The sequence below is a fragment of the Barbatula barbatula genome (assembly GCF_947034865.1).
Source record: "Barbatula barbatula genome assembly, chromosome: 9".
Taxonomy (NCBI): domain Eukaryota; kingdom Metazoa; phylum Chordata; class Actinopteri; order Cypriniformes; family Nemacheilidae; genus Barbatula; species Barbatula barbatula.
In genome coordinates, this window is record NC_136772.1 from 14299944 (window position 1) to 14318752 (window position 18809).

At 38.1% G+C, this 18809-nt stretch overlaps 2 protein-coding genes across 5 annotated transcripts; both read right to left on the reverse strand.

Annotated features, from left to right (window-relative positions):
* Nucleotides 1–229: 229 nt before the first annotated feature.
* Nucleotides 230–6809, reverse strand: LOC306898881 (kelch-like protein 9). Of its 2 annotated transcripts, none has more exons than XM_079464753.1 (8): nucleotides 6589–6809; nucleotides 5984–6033; nucleotides 4724–4994; nucleotides 4478–4610; nucleotides 3948–4144; nucleotides 3029–3869; nucleotides 2814–2927; nucleotides 230–1349 (listed from the first exon to the last, which is right to left on the reverse strand). In XM_079464753.1, exons 2-8 carry the CDS (start codon nucleotides 5986–5988, stop codon nucleotides 853–855), a joined length of 2058 nt encoding a protein of 685 aa, XP_079320879.1. In that variant the 5' UTR covers nucleotides 5989–6033; nucleotides 6589–6809; the 3' UTR covers nucleotides 230–852. The 2 variants fall into 2 exon arrangements, with proteins under 2 accessions (XP_079320879.1, XP_079320880.1); XM_079464754.1 differs by having other exon boundaries at nucleotides 4724–4988; nucleotides 6589–6656.
* Nucleotides 6810–11122: 4313 nt separating this feature from the next.
* On the reverse strand, nucleotides 11123–17639 carry hao2 (hydroxyacid oxidase 2 (long chain)). 3 transcript variants are annotated; one of them, XM_079465116.1, is made up of 9 exons: nucleotides 15799–15943; nucleotides 15408–15651; nucleotides 15114–15266; nucleotides 14854–15005; nucleotides 12967–13250; nucleotides 12368–12589; nucleotides 12135–12293; nucleotides 11936–12005; nucleotides 11123–11827 (listed from the first exon to the last, which is right to left on the reverse strand). In XM_079465116.1, the coding sequence occupies exons 3-9, from the start codon at nucleotides 15242–15244 to the stop codon at nucleotides 11772–11774; spliced, it is 1074 nt and encodes a 357-aa protein (XP_079321242.1). In that variant the 5' UTR covers nucleotides 15245–15266; nucleotides 15408–15651; nucleotides 15799–15943; the 3' UTR covers nucleotides 11123–11771. The 3 variants fall into 3 exon arrangements, with proteins under 3 accessions (XP_079321242.1, XP_079321240.1, XP_079321241.1); XM_079465114.1 differs by lacking the exons at nucleotides 15408–15651; nucleotides 15799–15943 and adding an exon at nucleotides 17450–17639; XM_079465115.1 differs by lacking the exon at nucleotides 15408–15651 and having other exon boundaries at nucleotides 15799–16054.
* Between the last annotated feature and the right edge of the window lie 1170 nt (nucleotides 17640–18809).

An 18809-nucleotide genomic window follows, 5' to 3' on the forward strand; every position in this document is an offset into this window, starting at 1 on the left:
TGGTTTCTGTGCCTTATCTAAAACATGTTTCATGAAAAATAAACTTGTCAAGGTTCTATGAACAGCACTCCAGAACAATGCCTTTTTGTCGTTTAAACAGTAGTTTTAATGGTAGTTCTCCATAGTCTTCATTTGCTATGCAAAATATAGTGTGACAAGTTTAAAGGTCCAATGTGTATTTTTTTGGAGGCTCTTGACCGGAATGCAATATAATAAACATAACTGTTTTCAGAGGTGTTTAAAGACCTTACATTATAAAGCATTATGTTTTATTAATCACCATGTTACATTACATTACATTACATTAGGCTACATTACATTTTGTTGTTTAGCAGACGCTTTTATCCAAAGTGACTTACAAATTAGGTAAACAATAGAAGCAATTGGAACATACTTAATCTATTGATTTTTTTATATGAATGGAATAAGCGGATCTTGTGTGTGTAAAAATCCTATAAAAATACCACACGCAAACATACTGACTGAAAAACATTTATTTCTGCGATGCATATACAGTAGTTTACAGAGGTAAAAATAGATAAAACAGAATAATTTACAGCTGAACATTTGTCACTTTGGCCCACATAAATGGCATTGAAAAACAGTGGCGTTTAAGCTTTTGCAAACTCATCTGCAGTTGTGCAGCAAATAAATGCAATAACAGCTTTTGTTAAACAGGCTAATTCTTTACAGATATTACTGCGCTTGCAACTTAACTGGCATGTAATTAAATCACTAAAGAGTTTTTGTACCATGCCCTGGAAACTTACCAAAGCAATGTGAAGCTTATGTGAAATTTTACTTATGAAGTTCTAGGGCTTATATCAACATCAAAACATCTGATCATATGCCTCAGTTTTTGGATGTTGGGAGCGGACACTCTTGCATATGAGCCTCATCTGCAGAACCCTTCGGACAATGAACGGTCATAGTACAGGCCCGAATACCACCAAGAGGCTCCAGGACACTGAAGACCTTCTCCCACTCATCTTTTTCAGGGTCATAACACTGCACAATATCCACCATGCACCTACTGTTCCAGGAGTAACCACCCACCACATAGATACGGCCCTTAAACACGGTCACCCCGACGTCGCTCTGACCCCTGGGCATTGGTGCCACCACTGTCCACTGGTCAGTCGCAGGGCTGTAGAATTCGCAGTTTAACACATCATCATAGTCATTTGCACCTCGGAAGTGGTTGCCGCCCATGACATAGAGGCGGTCGCCCACGGTGCACATGCAGTGGAGGCCGCGAAGCTCCATCATGTCTGTACGTCTGCTCCACATGTCTCTGTCAGGGTCATAGCACAGCAACTCTTTTTGGAAAGCATCTCTTGTAATACCACCTGATGGAATAATGAGGAAATGCATTTACTGCTGGAATCGAAATGCAATGCATTCTTATTATTTGCAGAAACAAAGGAATCATTAGAAAGGATGTGGTTCAACACTATGTCTTAAAACCATTTTTTTTACTGAGATCCTACAACCCACACAGTACTTTTATGTTTAATCATGACTTTTATCATTGTATTTGTGAATCTTTTAGGCAAACCATTTATAATATAATACTCTTTCAAACCTTGTATCTCAATATTTCGCGTATTTTTCTTTTGTCATGAATCATTATTTCTAGTCACCCTTTATGTTTGTCACTGGGTTTCGCACATATCTAACCAATAAAAAGCATTAAAAAGTGCTCGTCAACTTCGACAACACCGTATTTAATTATTTAAAAAGAACAATTTTTCAGAAAAACTGCAAATTTGGAGAGCCAAGGTGTCAAAAGGACAGTGACAAGATATGTTTAAAATGACTGAGTAGTTTTTTTCCTTTCAGTACTTCAAATTACAGTATTTAGACTGATAAATAAGTATACTATATTTTAGTAAGTGTTTAAGTGTATTTTTATGTACTTTTAGTGAGCATAGTAATATCAGTACTTTCAATACTACTCGTGTCTAAATTGGACAACTGTTTGTTAATAAAAGTATACTTTTAAGTACTTTAATTGTGACAGTGGAAAACCTTAAGTACACAATCTAGTTTTACATTTGTCCTACAACATTACTGTAAGTTAACTTACTGTATACATCTACAGTAAGTATAGTTTACTTGTACAAGTAGCACTTTTTGGTTTACCAAAGTAGACTTTGAAGTATACACTTTCAGTGAACTACTAATATTTCTTACATATATTAGGAATTTAAAGGAACAGTTGGAACAAAATGGACAATAGAACGTTTATTTCACTTTATTACACTTTTAAGTATATTTATACATAGACTGTTATCCCAGTATGAGTCAAGCGTAATTTTGTGTTATTGTTAGTATATTTCTGAGAAGTACATAAAAAATTATTTAAAACTAGTATATTTATAAACGTCTTTTATGTAAGCCTATCTTAACTGCTTGTCAAACAGAAACATTCTCACAGTTTCACAGCAAGTCTGTCCTCTTTTGAGTGTGGTCTAACCACATATGAGTGACCCGCTTCATCTTGAACCTGTTTCCTGGTTGCTTTTGATTCTCATTCTGAGAACTTTGCAAGGTTGCTAAGTGACCTCTAATGTTTCTTTTTTGCGAAGTGACCTCTAAGTTTCTTTTTTTTGGAAGGTAATGAAAGAATTTTGTTCAGCGTATTCACTCACACAGAGAAGCATGGTGGATTAAGGCCACCCAGCTAAAGACGCTTTTGTGGTGCAGATTAAATTAGTTTACAAAATCTCCCCTCACCAGTTTGGACGGATGTTGCAATTGTGCCACTTTCACATTGAGTTTACCTCTTTGAGCTATACTCGGACACTTACCTGAGACGTACATCCGACCTCCATGTACCGTGCCTGCATGTCCATAGTGAGGTTCACTCATCGGTGAAACAAAACTCCACTCGTTCTTGTTCAAGTTGTAGCACTCCACAGAATCTAAAGAACAGACAGTTCTGGTTTTCAGCATTTTCAAGACGGGACAGAACATTTTGTGCAGATTTTTTAAAGCAGTAATTGCTAAAACATGTCCTCCTTACCAATCTCGCCGGTGGCATTTCTCCCTCCAACAGCGTAGAGCTTTCCCTTAAGAGCACTGAGATGGAAGAACGTCCTCTTTTCATTCAGAGAAGCCACCTGCAACCAGCGGTCAAACCGAGGGTCATATCTGTATGCACTGTCCACAGCTGTTTTACCTTTGGTGTCATAAGTACTCTGACCACCTACGATGTAAAGGAACCCACCGAGCAGGGCCACGCCATGCTGGTAACGTGGCACCTCCATGGGTTGGATGGCTCTCCAGGTGCCTCCACCCTCCTCATCGTACAGCCTGAGCTCTTTGCTCACCACTAGTTGCTGCCGCATCACACCTCCCAGAACCACCAGGTGTGTGGAATTGGATCGAATCCGAGTGCGTTCTGTCTGCAGCGTCGGCTGGAGGAAAGGTAACATCTGGTAGTTGCTGGCCTCCAGAAGAAGGTTGACGCAGGCTGTATTTGATCGCATGACAGACTCTTCCTCCTTTCCGTTGTTTACTCCTTCTTCCGTCTGGTCCTCCTGAGAGATCTGTAGAAGTTCGGCAGGGGACATCAAAGGGAAGCGGATGTGTCGCATCAGGGCGTAAGTGTTGGAATGGCACTTGCTGGGATTATGGGATAGCCATGCGCGGGCAATGCGGTAGAGCTCCATCTCAGTGAAACCTTTCAGCGAGTCACTGGAAAGAGCATACGTCATGCTTGCTTCGGACAACTCTAGCATCCGGCCACTCTCCACCAGAACAGAAAAGTTTTCACATACAAACGTGTAGACGTTTGTTTGGACGTCTTCGAGGAGAAGATCTCTGGCAATGCGCTCAACTTCCAAGCAGTTTTCTGTGGTGATCTGCCGTGGAAAGATGTTCACATTCAGTTTTAGATCGTACGAAAGGCAGCACAAGCACCACATCTTAGGAGTTCTTACCTCACTGCTGAGAAGCTGGTTGCAGAAGCTGAGAACGGGAAGCACCTGGAGGAAACTCGCTGCCTCTAATGTGTCCTGGAGGGTCCCGAGACTTAGGCTTAGACGAGATGTGTAGATGAACTCAATGATGTTCTTCAGGCCTACAGTGCTCACCCCATGGAGCTTGATCTCTTTCAACTCCTGCTCTTTCATGCCTCCTGCCAATCCAAAAGGATGAAGAGAAAAAGAGATGATTGCAAACATGAAACTTTATGAACCAGAATGCAAACACAAGCAACATTTGTGTGGTATAAGTAAAATCATACTTTTTTATAGGGTTAATAATAATCCTTAATAACTTTCCTGTAGCTTAATTTTTAAAGAACGGTGCTGATTTCCAGCCAGGGAATGCAATTTACATTAAATGAATAATTTGAATGGACTGTAAGTGACAGTACAACATGTTTTCCATGTAACTTTTCATGAATGCATAGATTCACTGAATATTAATGATAGTTGAACATTTTTCCTCTGGATTTAAGGGGACTCACCTGTGAACATGGCCTTAAAGTAGTCACTGGCCGAAGCCATAATGACTCTGTGAACTGGAAAAGTTTCATTGCTGTCACCAGGCATCAGAGTGACATCACATAGCGTCTCATCGGAACGAAAATGATCCAACCCCTGGGACGAGGCAAATCTAATCAGTTTATGATACACTATTTTGCAATATACAAATACGAGTCTAATACTATTATGCAGTAAACTGTTTTTCTCTATTTTAGGCAACTTCTTACATTAAGTATAGCAGCCCCATGCTCTGTGCTGTTGAACACTTGTATCTGTGGCCTGGGAGAGCCAGTGGGCTTTTGTGCCACTGGTGGTTTTGAGGGGATAACTAGTGGTTTTGGTGATGGTTCTGGAGGTTTTGGGGCAGGTTCTGGAGCTTTTGGGGGAGCAGCTGTTGGGGGCTTGTCTGCTTGAGGAGGAGGTCGTGGAGGCTCCCGCTGCGATCTGCTTCCTATTCGCGAAAGTCTCCGTGAAAGTTTTCCTTCCTCCCCACTGTTTCTGAATCAATATGATAAAGTCAGTGCAGCAGAGAGCATATACAATATTTTCTCAGTAGCATAAAAGTCATGGATCAACTTTCATTTTCTGATTCCTCTTTATGTGCGCCGTTTAATTTTTATATTAGTCATTTTTTATAAGACATGTAGTTTCATTTTACATTTATGCATTTGGCAGATGCTTCTTCCAAAGTATACTACGCATTTGTTTCTAAGTATGTGCAATCCACTGGGATTGAACCCATGACCTTGGAATTGCTCGTGCCATGCTCTAACCACTGAGCTATAGGCGTTTCATGCATCTATTCGAAGTTTTTGCATCACCAGCTATTTGGAACATGTTTTTTCTGCAAGCTGCTAATATAATTTGTCAAGTTCAGTAAGGCAAGGCAAGGCAAGTTTATCACATTTCATACACAATGGTAATTAAAAGTGCTTTACATACAAAATAATTTAATAATCAACTAATATAATCACTACAATAAAACAAGGAATTTAAAAACCTTTAAAATTATTTAAAAAAAATGTTTAGACTGATTATACATGAAATATAGTGCAGTCAGTTCGGACAAGGCACAATCCTCATAAATTAAATGCACAGCTAGAAAAATGTGTTTTGAGTCTGCATTTAAATGTTGATAATGTTTTAGCACATCTAATCTCTTCTGGAAGCTGATTCCAGCTACGGGCAGTATAAAAACTAAATGCAGATTCCCCTTGTCCCCTTGGTATATCTGACTGACTTGATCCTAATGAAGTGGTCTGTTTGGTTTATTTTTAGCGCGCAGTAAAGCAATAGAAAGACTAAAAAGCAAGTTGTTTACCCTTCAAATTTTTTAAGGGTGGCATAATTTTGTATTTCCAAACAGTTTAAGTTTAAGACATAAAGTTTGGAGTTTTGGAATAAAATAGTTACCACTATCGGAAATATAACAGAGTCACAAAAATGGGTACCTTTCCACTATTGTTGGATAGAATATGACCACTTACCCCATGTTCTTGAGTCTGCCTATTTGCAAATAGCTTTCCAAATATGATTTCTGACAGAGTTAGAAAAAATATATAGTTGTTATTCACCATCTGTAGTAATATTAACAGAATTAACAAAATAGGGGAAGTTAACTTGGCCATCTGTTTGTAACAAAACAAAGAGGCCAATAACAAAGACAAAGAGTGTTCTCTTTAGGAGTGTGTACAGAAAATAAGTGGTTAAATAGACATTTTACCCCAAAATAAAAACCTTTCATCTGTGGAACACTAAAGGAGATATTTTGAGAAATGTCTCAGGGGTTGTGTGTTATGGAAGTCAATGTTGTTTAGTTACTAACTTTCTTCAAAGTATCATACTTTGTGAAGAAAGAAAGTCATACAGGTTTGGAAGGACATGATGATGAGTAAATGTTGACAGAATTTCTATTTTGTTTGTGACGTTTAAGAACACAAACGTATTTGGTAGATTAACATAAGATGTAAAATACACTTACTACATTGTACTACTACTTTAAAGCCATACTAAAACTAATCCTCATCGAAGCACTGACAAAACCGTCTATAAATGGTCAGGAATACAGAGAAATAAAATAAAATAAGCTTACCGAGCCGTGTTGCTTTCTCTTGCAGTTTTTTAAAGTCTCTTCTCATAATAGCACATCACACTGTGATCACACACAAACGGGTATGCAGGGTGTTTACCACAACCTCGTTGACTTCCTGTGTCACTTCTCGTTCTCACTTAGAAACGAACATGCATGTAGTTGCAAAATGTGCTGTCTTCCCTCATCTCAAATGTTACTTATAATAGGCTTCAGCTTCCTCTGCACTCTGATGTCGTTTTAAGCACATAAGGTGAACCCTTAACCAATGAGAAGATTTACTTAGCAATTTATATTGGTTTTTTTCAGGACTGTAAAACAGAACAGACTGGCGCACAGAACATCACAACAACGAAAATGGAATTCACATTATGAGACTTCCATATGATCTGGTTTTATACATACCTGTACAAATATGATAAGCCAACGGCCCGTGATAAACAAATATGCACTTGAAGGGATAGTTCACACACACAAAAAAGTCATTTACTGACATGGAAGGGAAAATAAATACTTTGGGAGTCAATAGTCAAGTCAAGTCAAGTCAGCTTTATTTATATAGAGCTTTTTACAATTTTCATTGTTACAAAGCAGCTGTACAAGAAAACATTGACTATAAGTAAAACATAAAAGGTTATGTAAGTCAGAACACAGTTCAAATATCAGACACACAATAAATTACTATATGCAGAGTTAATTAAATAAGACTATCAAATTCTAGCAGCCCCCCCGGCCAGGCAAACAGTGCAAAACAGTATGCAAACGGTGGCGAGGAACCCAAAACTCCATTGGAGGAGAAAAAAAACCTCAGAGGGAGACCAGGCCTAACCAGGGGATTCCAGTTCCCCTCTGGCAAAAACTGCTGCCTCTGCACAAGCTCGACAGTGCTTGCACAACAAGACAAAATAAAAAACAAATTTAGATTTAAAATTATCATTAATAATCTAATAGCGACTGAAGTTTTGTAGAGTCGCCACATCCTTCGTCCAGCATTTGTCAGGTCTGGGAATGGATTGCGCCCTGCCCGCTCCGGTAGCCTTGGACTGCGTCCTGCCCGCTCTGGTAACCTTGGAACAATGAGACAAGACTGGCTGAGAGTAGAGTACTGTTCTGCACTCTTTGATGCAACAAATGCATCAGTTGTTATTGGAAGTGTCCCTGGTTCCGGTTGATCTAACTAGTGCAGCCTAGATCTTTGAAATATATATATTATGATAGTGTAGTGTATACAAGATTAAAAAGATGCGTCTTTAGTCTAGATTTAAACTGACAGAGTGTGTCTGCCTCCCGGACAGTGCAGGGAAGACTGTTCCAAAGTTTAGGCGCTAGATAGGAAAAGGATCTGCCGCCTGCACTTGATTTTGAAATTCTAGGTATTACCAACTGACCTGACACGTAAGAACTCGAGCTGCCGCATTTTGGACAAGTTGGAGTTTTTGTAATAGGCCTGCAGGGCAACCACCTAATAGTGCATTACAGTAATCTAGTCTTGATGTCATAAAGGCATGTATAAGCTTCTCTGCATCCGATGGTGACAGCATATGACGTAATTTAGATATATTTTTAAGATGGAAAAACGCAATTTTACAGGTGTTGGCGACCTGGTTCTCAAATGACAGAGTACTATCGAATATGAAGCCAAGATTCTTAGCCAAAGATGAGGGTTTTATGGAACATCCATCAATAGTTAAGCAGTATTCTTGGTTGTTACGTAGGGCGGTTTTCGGTCCGATAAGTAACACTTCAGTTTTGTCCGAGTTCAGTAATAAAAAATTGCTACTCATCCATTTTTTTATATCGACTATGCATTCCACTATTCGATGGAATTGCTGTGTTTCATGAGGCTTCAAGGAAATATAAAGTTGCGTATCATCAGCATAACACTGAAAGCTTACTCCGTGTCGCTTTATTATATCTCCTAGAGGTAGCATGTATAATGCGAAGAGCATAGGCCCTAAGACTGAGCCCTGTGGTACACCGTACTGGACTTTCGATTTGCGTGATACCTCATTGTTTATTGCTACATATTAAAAACGGACGCATAAATAAGATCTAAGCCATTCCAAAGCTATTTCCTTAATACCGACATCATTTTCGAGTCTATGTAGGAGCATGCTGTGGTCAATGGTGTCGAATGCAGCACTAAGATCTAGCAGCACCAATAAGGAGATACAACCTCGGTCGGACGCCATAAGCAGATCATTTGTAACTCTAATCAGAGCAGTCTCTGTACTGTGATGTGCTCTAAATCCAGACTGGAAATCTTCATTAATCTCATTCCTTTGGAGCATATTTGAATTGAGACTACTTTTTCCAGAACTTTAGATAAGAAAGGTAGATTCGAAATAGGTCTGTAGTTAACTAGTTCTCCAGGGTCCAGATGGGGTTTTTTGACAAGGGGCCTTATAACAGCCACCTTATATGCTTTAGGCATATGTCCTAATGTCAGAGATGAGTTAATAATGCTAAGTAGAGGGTCTTTAATTTCTATAATTTCTTTCTAAGCATCTCTTTCAGTAGATTTGTAGGTATAGGGTCTAGCATGCATGAAGTTGATTTAGATGATCTAATGATTTTAGAGAGCTCATCGTGATCTATAGTAGAAAATAAACGTAATTTCTCCTTAGAGGCGCTGTAGTTAGTCGTTTGTTCAGCGGGATTCACTTCTGGTTGCATAGTTATAATTTTTTTTCTAATATCTTGGATTTTATTTGTGAAATAGTTCATAAAATCATCACTGCTATGCTGGTATACAAAATCAGAAGTCGCTTACGATTTATTTTTGGTTAATTTAGCCACTGTATCAAATAAAAACCTGGGGTTATGCTGGTTTTCTTCTATTAGTGATGAAAGGTAGGCAGATCTAGACGTTTTAGGGCTTTCCTGTATTTTTTAATACTTACCTTCCAGGCAGTACGAAATACCTCTAATTTAGTTTTCTTAAAGTTGCGCTCCATTTTTCGTGCCGCTTTCTTTAGAGCCTGAGTGAGTTCATTATTCCACGGTGTCGGTCTGTCATTTTTAATCTTCTTTAAGCGCAGAGGAGCAACTATGTCTAGCGTTTCCGAGAAGGTGGCATTAATATTTTCAATGGTAAAGTCAAGATCGTCAACGTTATTACTAATGCTAGAGATTTGAGACAATTCAGGCAAATTATCAAGAAACGCATCTTTTGTAGTTGAAGTTATTGTTCTACAATATTTGTAACTTGGAGTTTGATTTGCCACCATTGGGTAGTGAAGCAAGCATGATACCAGATAATGATCCGAAATGTCTTCGCTCTGCTGAAGGATATTTACGTCGCCCACGTTTATACCGTAAGACAATATTAAATCTAAAGTATGATTACGAAGGTGAGTAGGTCCCGACACATGTTGACTAACGCCCATGGAGTTAAGAGTGTCTTTAAAAGCCATTCCTAAAGCATCTGTATCATTATCTACATGAATGTTAAAGTCACCAACAACAAGGACTCTGTCTGCAGCCAGTACTAGTTCTGATAAGAACCCACCAAATTCTTTAATAAAATCTGTGTGGTGCCCTGGAGGCCTATATACAATAGCCAGAATAAATTTTAAAGATGTTTTGTCCTTAGTATTAGGTATTGATGCATCAAGTACCATGACTTCAAAAGAATTGTATTTAGCATTAGACTTCTAAGAAATGCTAAAAGAGTTACGGTAAAGTGCAGCAACACCTCCCCCTCTGCCTTTTAGGCGAGGCTCGTGTTTATAATAATAATCTTGGGGGACAGACTCATTTAAAGCAATATAATCATCTGGCTTCAGCCATGTTTCTGTCAGACAGAGCATGTCTATTTTATGATCTGTTATCATATCGTTAATAAAAAGTGCTTTATTAGAGAGAGATCTAATATTTAGCAATCCGAGTCGAAACAGTTGATTATCTGTATTATGTTCATGTTTAGTTAGTTTAACGTTAATTAAATTACCTTTGAGAGGTTTACGCATTATTTTATGTTTGCTAATCCGGGGGACAGACACAGTCTCTATTTTATGATGTTTGGGAGAAAGTATTATCGCATGTTGTGTATTTAGTGTGTTCTGCAACGTGAGACGGCAAGCAGCCGTTGGTTAAGCCATTCTGTCTGCTCCCTGACCCGGGCCCCAGTGAGTCAAGTTTTAGCATTAAGACTATGTGCCATATTTCTAGACAGAAGAAAAGCTCCAGCCCAGGAGGGGTGGAGACCATCACTTTTCAACAGGTCAGGTCTGCCCTCAAAACTCTTCCAGTTATTTATAAAAACAATATCATTTTGCAGGCACCACTTAGACAACCAGCCATTTAGATATGATAATCTGCTATGTATCTCATCACCACGATAAGCGGGGAGGGGGCCAGAGAATATTACAATGTCTGACATCGTGCTTGCAAGGATGAGATAGAGGATGAGATCTGTTTGCTTATATTTACATTGTTGCAAATGTCTTGCTTTGTTTACTTTAGCAGAACAAAGAAATGTATACATGTTTGGAACAACTCAAGGGTTAATAAAGATGGCAGAATTTTCATTTTTGGGTGAACTGGCCCTTTAATTTAATATTATAGAGAAACATTTTTTTTAAGAAAAACTTCCTTTTTATTGCATACCCTCTGTTTGGTTTTGGAAATACGAGATACAGTCGATGCCCAAAATTGACATTTTTGACAGAAAATAGCAGAAGACCCAAACGTATAGTCAACATCTACCATGATACGAAATTAACACATACCATCAGGTATTACTGTACCTTTAACCCCATTTCAATCTAAAACAATGTATATGTCAAATCACCAAGAATTGCTATAACTTAAACTCGCTCTCTATATGTTGTGGCCATATAATAAGAAACCATAAAAACACACCTTGACATTTAACTTTCCTTACTATCTGTTACTGACATACGTGATAGACGTAGACATATAGTCTAGACTTTGTGAAGAGCTACGCTTATCAGGAACTTTTATACCAGCGTTCACATAAAAACCACAAACAAAACAGATTATTTAGATGAACTGAATTATATTTGCAAAGTAAGTTGATGCTTATTGAATTAAAAACACTGTAGTTGGTAATACAGTACCACCATGTGAACATTTGTATAGACCTCAAAACTACAGTAGTTCATACACCACTTGAAGTATACATTGTGCATTATTGTGGTGTAAATGGATCTCTTGGATATTCAAAGTCTGGAGAACTGAATGAGGCTCCTATTGATCTCAGCAACATTTCTGCAACCTAGAAAATCAAGAGGTGATTTTAGGTCGAGACACCAAAACCCCCTTTCATCTCTTTTGATGTGAAAATGTGACATGCTGCATATTAAACAGAGCGCTATAAACAAACCTGATAACACCATAGATAAACGGAACTCATCTTGAAGCATCTGCAACACCTGCTTCACTCCTTCCTCTCCCTGCAAAACACATATGATTCATATGAACATCTCATTTGTGTTAACTACCATGCACATGTTGACAGCATCTTTTTAAATCGAAAGGAAGCTGATGAATACTTAAAACAAACGGGATTCCCGCTTTGTTACCTTGTAAGCGAGGCCCCAGATTGCCGGTCTGCCAATAAACACACATTTGGCTCCCAAGGCTATAGCCTTCAACACATCGCTGCCCGTGCGGATGCCCCCGTCCATGTAGACCTCGACACGGCCCTGCACTGCTTCTACTATCTCAGCCAGACAATCAATCTGTGTGATATATACAGTCATGATGAAACAATCTGAATGATGTCAATTATAACAAAATTGCAAAAGTCCCTTACTGTCGCGGGTCCCCCATCTAGTTGTCGGCCTCCATGATTTGACACAATTATGCCTTTGACTCCGTGCTCTACAGCCAGCTCTGCATCTTCTTTTGTGAGGATGCCCTTGATGATTATAGGGAGATGTGTTAGAGACTGGAGCCAGCTCACATCCTTCCAGCTGATTGATGGATCTAATGTGTTGGCCGGGATCCCGTATTCTTCATCGCAGCTTTCTTGTTCCTGTGGACAAAGCCAGACATATTCAGAGAAACATAAAAACACCACTGCTCCCAGATATTCATGGCATGGTTTCCCTGCTGACAAAAAAATTTTAATTGAATCAAAGATTTGCATCGATGTGTAATGTATTGGTTTTAATATGAACTATGACCTAAATATGAAAGTCCAAAATATATTTTTTGATAATATGGTTTTAATGGTAAAAACCTAATGTTTTATTATAGAATTTGTAAATGTAAACCGTTAGAATTTGTTTATTTATTTCAGGAACTCTAGAGACTACGCAAGTTTGAATCTAGCTTTCAACATTTCCTTAACCTGTCCTACCGTAAATTAAAAATGATGGCACAAATAATAAATAAAATATACTACCTTACCTGGAACATCCCATCAAAGTTCTTGACCTTCAGGTGAGGTGGGAGTTTAAACTGGTTGCGGATGTCATTGCGGCGTTTACCAGTATAGGGTACATCTACAGTAAGCACCAGGGCCTTATAACCGAGCGCGTCCACTCTTCGCACAATCTGCTCTGATAGATTGCGGTCACGGTATATGTATAGCTGAAACCAGCGGTAACCGTTGGGCGCTGCGGCACCAATCTCCTCCACAGAGCATGTGGAGTATGTGCTTGTTATATAGCAAGTGTTCACAGCTTCAGAGGCTGAGAAATAAAAGAAGACACGGATGGAAAGATAAGAGAAAGACAGAAGTTAAACGATTAGCAGTTTCTTTATGTCTATTTCAGTTCTACTCAGCAGTCATTGACAGAGTTTCAGAGTAAAGAAGCCTGCAAGAAAAACTGCAGTTACAGCAGTGTTTCTTAAAGTGTGGGCGTTCAGCAAAAGAGAAATAAATACAAAATGCATCCTCATTATTGTCTTATGTATGCTTTGAACAAATTTGCATATTTTTTAAACATTTTTGTAAATTAATATATTCAATTTTCCACTCTGGTCAACAAACAGTTCAAATACGAACAGCTGAAGAATATCTAGATGCAGGAGTGACTTTTTCCCTGGCCTTCATCAGGTTAATGTAACTACTTTTCTATATTTCATGTACATATCTCACCCCACAGGTGTAAATGTGTATGTGCACATTATCTCTCTATTTTACTCTTAAATAATGTGTCATTCTCTTTGTATTTTGATTTCACACTGTGCTCTTTAGTCTTTCTGACACTCTTTCTGATATCGCCATCTCGTGCCCAGAGCATGACCTGCATTTGTAGTTGCATAATAATCCTTTTTGCATAATATAATTTGTAGATTCCAAGAATTGATTCCTAGCTGCTGTTTTCGATTCCTGCTCAATTCCCTGTATAACTACAAATTTGTATTTATTATTAAAAAATTGTAACAAAATTTGAAAACAACAGAAAAATGTTAAGCTGTCACGTTTTACATGTATTAATGTTTCTTGTTTCTATAATACAAACCTTAACCAAATATGTCGATCTTGTCCTGCAATTCCAATAATCGAATTAACTAAGCTGTTAATACATAAAAATAAAGCACAGGTCAAATTTCAATTTTTTAATTATATTATTAAAGTAATTCCGCAGTGTACACGAGAATACTTGAGAAATATAGATAGAGTAGAAAGATCAATAATCAGTAAATCGTATTAACAATATGTAAGAAAACTGTGCATTTAGATATTACTGTTAAATGCAAGTAGTGCAGACAGGTGTTGAAAAAGTTCTCTCCAGACATACATAGGCCTACATGAGTAAATATGATGTGAGACTGTGCTTTATACACACACTTGTAATTCTCTTCATGAACATATTGAGCTCATCGCTAGAGAGAGTGAAAGAAGACAATTCGTCTGTAAACCTACTTATTGGATACATGTATTTATTTTCTGCATTGTGTGTGCAAACAAAGCTTTTGCTTTCATGGATGCAGAATATTTGTCATTCCAAAGCTCTAGACTTCATCCATCAGTTTTTTTCGGAAGTCTGTACTGTTTTAGACAAGAAACTAATGCGATTTAGTTGACCAATGACATCAGCTAAGTGGGCGACCTTGTGCTTTGGAAAGGCTCTTAAATAGGAGTCGATTCCTTAAAAGGAATCGATTCCAAAGCTCTCGATTCTCAACGCGTTGGAATCTCACAGCCCTACTGCGCACGCGCAGCTCAGAGGCCGAACACATCCAGTACATAGTCAGACTTTACGCGAGACTACACGAATGGTAACTTTACAAACGCTCTTAATTTACTTTTGCGGGCTGTGTTTATGTGAAACGTCATTCTCTCACCTCTAGCCGTGGCCAATTCTCCCTCATACCACGCGAGGCAGTGGAAGGCAGTGGGTGCAATGCCCACAGGAAAATTGATCTCTGTTCCCTGTACCGTGGTCCTAGTGTCACTGCGCGACACGTCCCGTAAGATCCGTGGCCTCAAGTGGATCCTAAAAGATATGGCATCTGGTTTTACATGTTCAAAGTTTCATATTGGTTTAGCTAAAAGCATGCACCGAAAACGTGCACAACAGTGCAAAGTATTGCTGGTGGACTACCGTTTGAAAGCCAGCAAGTTGTCATCTCTAGTGTAACATTCATCAGCTCCAGCAGCATAGTAGTCCCATGTGGATTTTGAGAGATGTTGTTTGGCATACTCCTCAAAATCGGCGAGACAGACCATAGTCATGTCTGCACAACGGATCTCGCCTCTTGGAGGGGGAAAAAAACACAAAATGGCAACATCCGTAAGTACGAAACTACGGAGCCCGTCGGAGAAAAAAACAAGAACCGCAAATCCGTGTCCACAGATTTGTAATTCGTTCCCTCAGTTTAAAAAAAACCGTACTCACAGATTCCAAAACTGTTCCCACGAGTTTCCAATCCGTGCTCTCGGATTGATAAACTGTACCCACGAGTTTCCAATCCGTGCTCTCGGATTAATAAACTGTACCCACGAGTTTCCAATCCGTGCTCTCGGATTAATAAACTGTACACACGAGTTTCCAATCCGTGATCTCAATTTTGGAAATCTGTACCCTCAAATTCATAATCTGTGCCCACGCTTTCGCAATCTGTTCGCACAGTTTCAAAAAACTGTAACGTGACAAAAATGGCATTACAAATGAGAGTAATAAATTACTTACAACAAAGAGTAGGCCTATAAATGTAAAAGTTTAAGGCATCATTTTTATGCTTTAGTTAAATCCTTTTAAAAATAACAAAAAAATAGACATATTTTACCTTTGCTTAAATGTCACTAATTTAGGTCACAGGGCTGTGGAGTGCTCAAGTGCTTTCTATGGCATGCTGAATGTTTTGAGCAAAACACTTATTAAAGGCAGAGTAGATCATTTGGAAAATGCTAACGTTTGCCTGCTAGCAGTGCAATCATACGATCCCTCCCTCTCACGAATCGCCATCCAAAGCCACGCCTCCTCCAAAACACATGAGCGCGTGCACAGACCAGAAGCTGTTAGATCAGTTCCAGTGAAGTCATGTCACATTCACCGGTGAGAAAACATTAAAGTACAAAGTGATCGAGGGCAGTTATTGGTCCAACATTTTTTAACCCTTCGCCTTTCACAGACGATATATAATTATTAAAATACCAATTGTTCGCTTTAGTCATTAATTGCTGTCAGGATGTTAAGAGGCTTCCAACCAGCATGACAAAAAAAGTCTCTGGACAGTCTCTTTCTAGACAGGATTGCCTACACTGCCTTTAACACAAAAGACTAAACCAGGGTGAGGGGAACGCTGGGCTGGAAATGAACTTTTGAGTTGTTATAGTACTCGCCAACCACTTGTATTAAATAGGAATTTATCAACAATACTTAATACCTTCTTTAAAATGTTATAGACAATTCTTGCTTTTCAATGCTTTTCATGCACTACAATTTAAAGTTAATAATTAAAGTAATGGGAAACTGACCTCTGGACTTTATCCTGGATTAACTATTTTCAAAAGACTAAAGTAAGCCAGCGCTGCCTTATCCATCACTTCATGTTTAATGTACAGCCGCCATAAAAATTAAGAGACCACTCCAAAATTATTTAAAATGTTTTCTGAATTTGCTACAAAGTAAATACTATAGCCTATTATGTATACGATATGTAGGTATAGGCATATATCAAATATACAATCTAAAAATGTGTGTATGTTTTATATGGCGTGACAGCAAAGAAGTAGAAAAAACGAACAATGAAAATGAATCTCTATTTTATATATGACTGTTAATAATAAAAAGAGTACGTTATTAACGGATTGTTTTGTCTGCTTTGTCACCCTATAGGGCACATGTAAGTTATATCTGTCAACTAAAGTAAAAAAAAAGGAATGCATATCCACACACCAAAAGGAGTTTATTCTGCGTTCATATTTGTCAACTAGCCACATACAGTAGTTACATTTTACCTACAATTAAAACTTTTGTTTCATTTTGTGAACTGTGACCATGTCTCCCAGATTCCAAATGCCGCTGTTGCTTTTATTTTTACAAAATTTGTCATTATAACAAAAAAGAGAGACTAAAATACTATGACCTAAGGCTGACCCCTGTCATTTTTATTGTGTTTTCAGTGGCTGGAAATGTGCTCATTGTCCATACAGAATAAACCTCAGGCGCACATGAGCTCACAGTTCTCAGTATACACTGCAAGCACATGTTTAACATGTTTAATCTCATTAATAAGATAGCTCGTAATTTTCTTGTGTTCAAAAAATTGAACTTCTAGACAGAAAACTAATAAGAAATCTATAGTGGACCAGGGTGACTTGTCCTGAAGACAGGACTGCAGAATAAGTGGATTACATCCTAAAACACAGAAAATTTTACATTATTCCCCTGTCTTAAAATCTCATGAGAGGTAATAAAAGGAAATTACACTTTACCTGCAACGGCTTTGATGTGGGATAGCCAAGAAGTGTGTTTAAGTAATAGCCCGATATCCAACTGCTCTTTTTTTCCCACGATTCCCAACACTTATGTCAGTTTATTGACTGTAAATTATCTTAAATTAACTGTTACAGAGTGCTGAACAGTTTAACAACTGACATAGGTGTACTATTCAAACAAATCTCTGGACCCAAGCAACCATGATGATGTTTGCACAACCTTCAATTTTGAGTCAGACCTTTCAGTTATAACTGATTTTATATTTTCTATTTTTGTTGTTATATTTGGGTATTATATTAAATAATATATTATATCTTTAGATGTTGAAGTGAGCTTTTGAATGATTTTGGCCATTGGTTGCATCAATAAACAATATGCAGCAATGCATATTGTTCACATTAAGCATTTGTCCTGCTGACGTATCGAATAATGTTTCTGAAATGCATGGAACATTAAAGTCTGTTTGCATAATTTAGTCATTTGTAATGAAGTTTTTTTAATTCTGTAGATTTTAATTGAGTCCAAAATGTTAAATGCTTCTTTGCTGTATTTATTTAGGCCTTCGCTATTGTTCTCATCCTCTGTATAGTTCTTTCCAGCTACTTCCTTCCGGCAGACGGTATAAAGTGCATTTAGTGAAAAGGGCCAAGTATAAGAAAACCTTTATCCCAACCGCAATTGGTATTTTAAATCGGACCTTAAAATGAATTTATGTATTTGTATTTTATATCTTTATGGGATGAATGTAATGTTATGTGTTGCTGTAATGCAGTGTTTCTCAAAGTGTGGGGCGGGCCCCACTGGTGGGGAATAGAGACATGACAAGTGGGGCGCGACAGACGGGTGGATAATTTACTTTATTATTGACCATACACTCAAGTCTGTTTGAATTTGTGTCATAACATCAATACTCATAACATCAATGAGGATGTTGGACAACAAAGATCTCTGAGACAGCAGGCAAATAGACGTGTGAACACTAGGTGGCAATAGAGTAAGCAAATAAAACATTTTGGAGCGGTTTTTCAACATACAATCTATATTAAAACCTGAGCACATGAGAGGGTAATCTTGAAACATGTCTCAAGTTATCAACAAAGAGTTAAGCTTATGCCTTAAGTCTGTGCTTTAACCAAGCGGGTATGTAAGGATCAAAGTACATGGGTTGTTGAAAAATAGTCACTTAATGTGTCCTATATGGTATGACAGCAAAAATACTAACAATGAAGATAAGTCTCTCAAACTGTATTTTATAATAAAGTAGAAACTGTCACGATCCTGCCTCCCTCAGTCATTCTTTTCTAGTCATTCTTTTTCTAGACCGTCCCATGTGTTTTGTGTGGAAGCACATGGTCT

Excerpts from the sequence above, each read along its gene's own strand:
- hao2 (XM_079465114.1), bottom strand. The coding sequence starts at position 15,244 with ATGACTATGGTCTGTCTCGCCGATTTTGAGGAGTATGCCAAACAACAT. Across the intron at positions 12,590-12,966 it reads ACTTTGATGGGATGTTCCAG|GAACAAGAAAGCTGCGATGA; the intron begins GTAAGGTAGTAT and ends CTTTGTCCACAG. Across the intron at positions 11,828-11,935 it reads TTTATCTATGGTGTTATCAG|GTTGCAGAAATGTTGCTGAG; the intron begins GTTTGTTTATAG and ends TTGATTTTCTAG.
- LOC306898881 (XM_079464753.1), bottom strand. Across the intron at positions 4,145-4,477 it reads CTTTAAGGCCATGTTCACAG|GAGGCATGAAAGAGCAGGAG; the intron begins GTGAGTCCCCTT and ends TTGGATTGGCAG. Across the intron at positions 2,928-3,028 it reads AAATGCCACCGGCGAGATTG|ATTCTGTGGAGTGCTACAAC; the intron begins GTAAGGAGGACA and ends TCTGTTCTTTAG.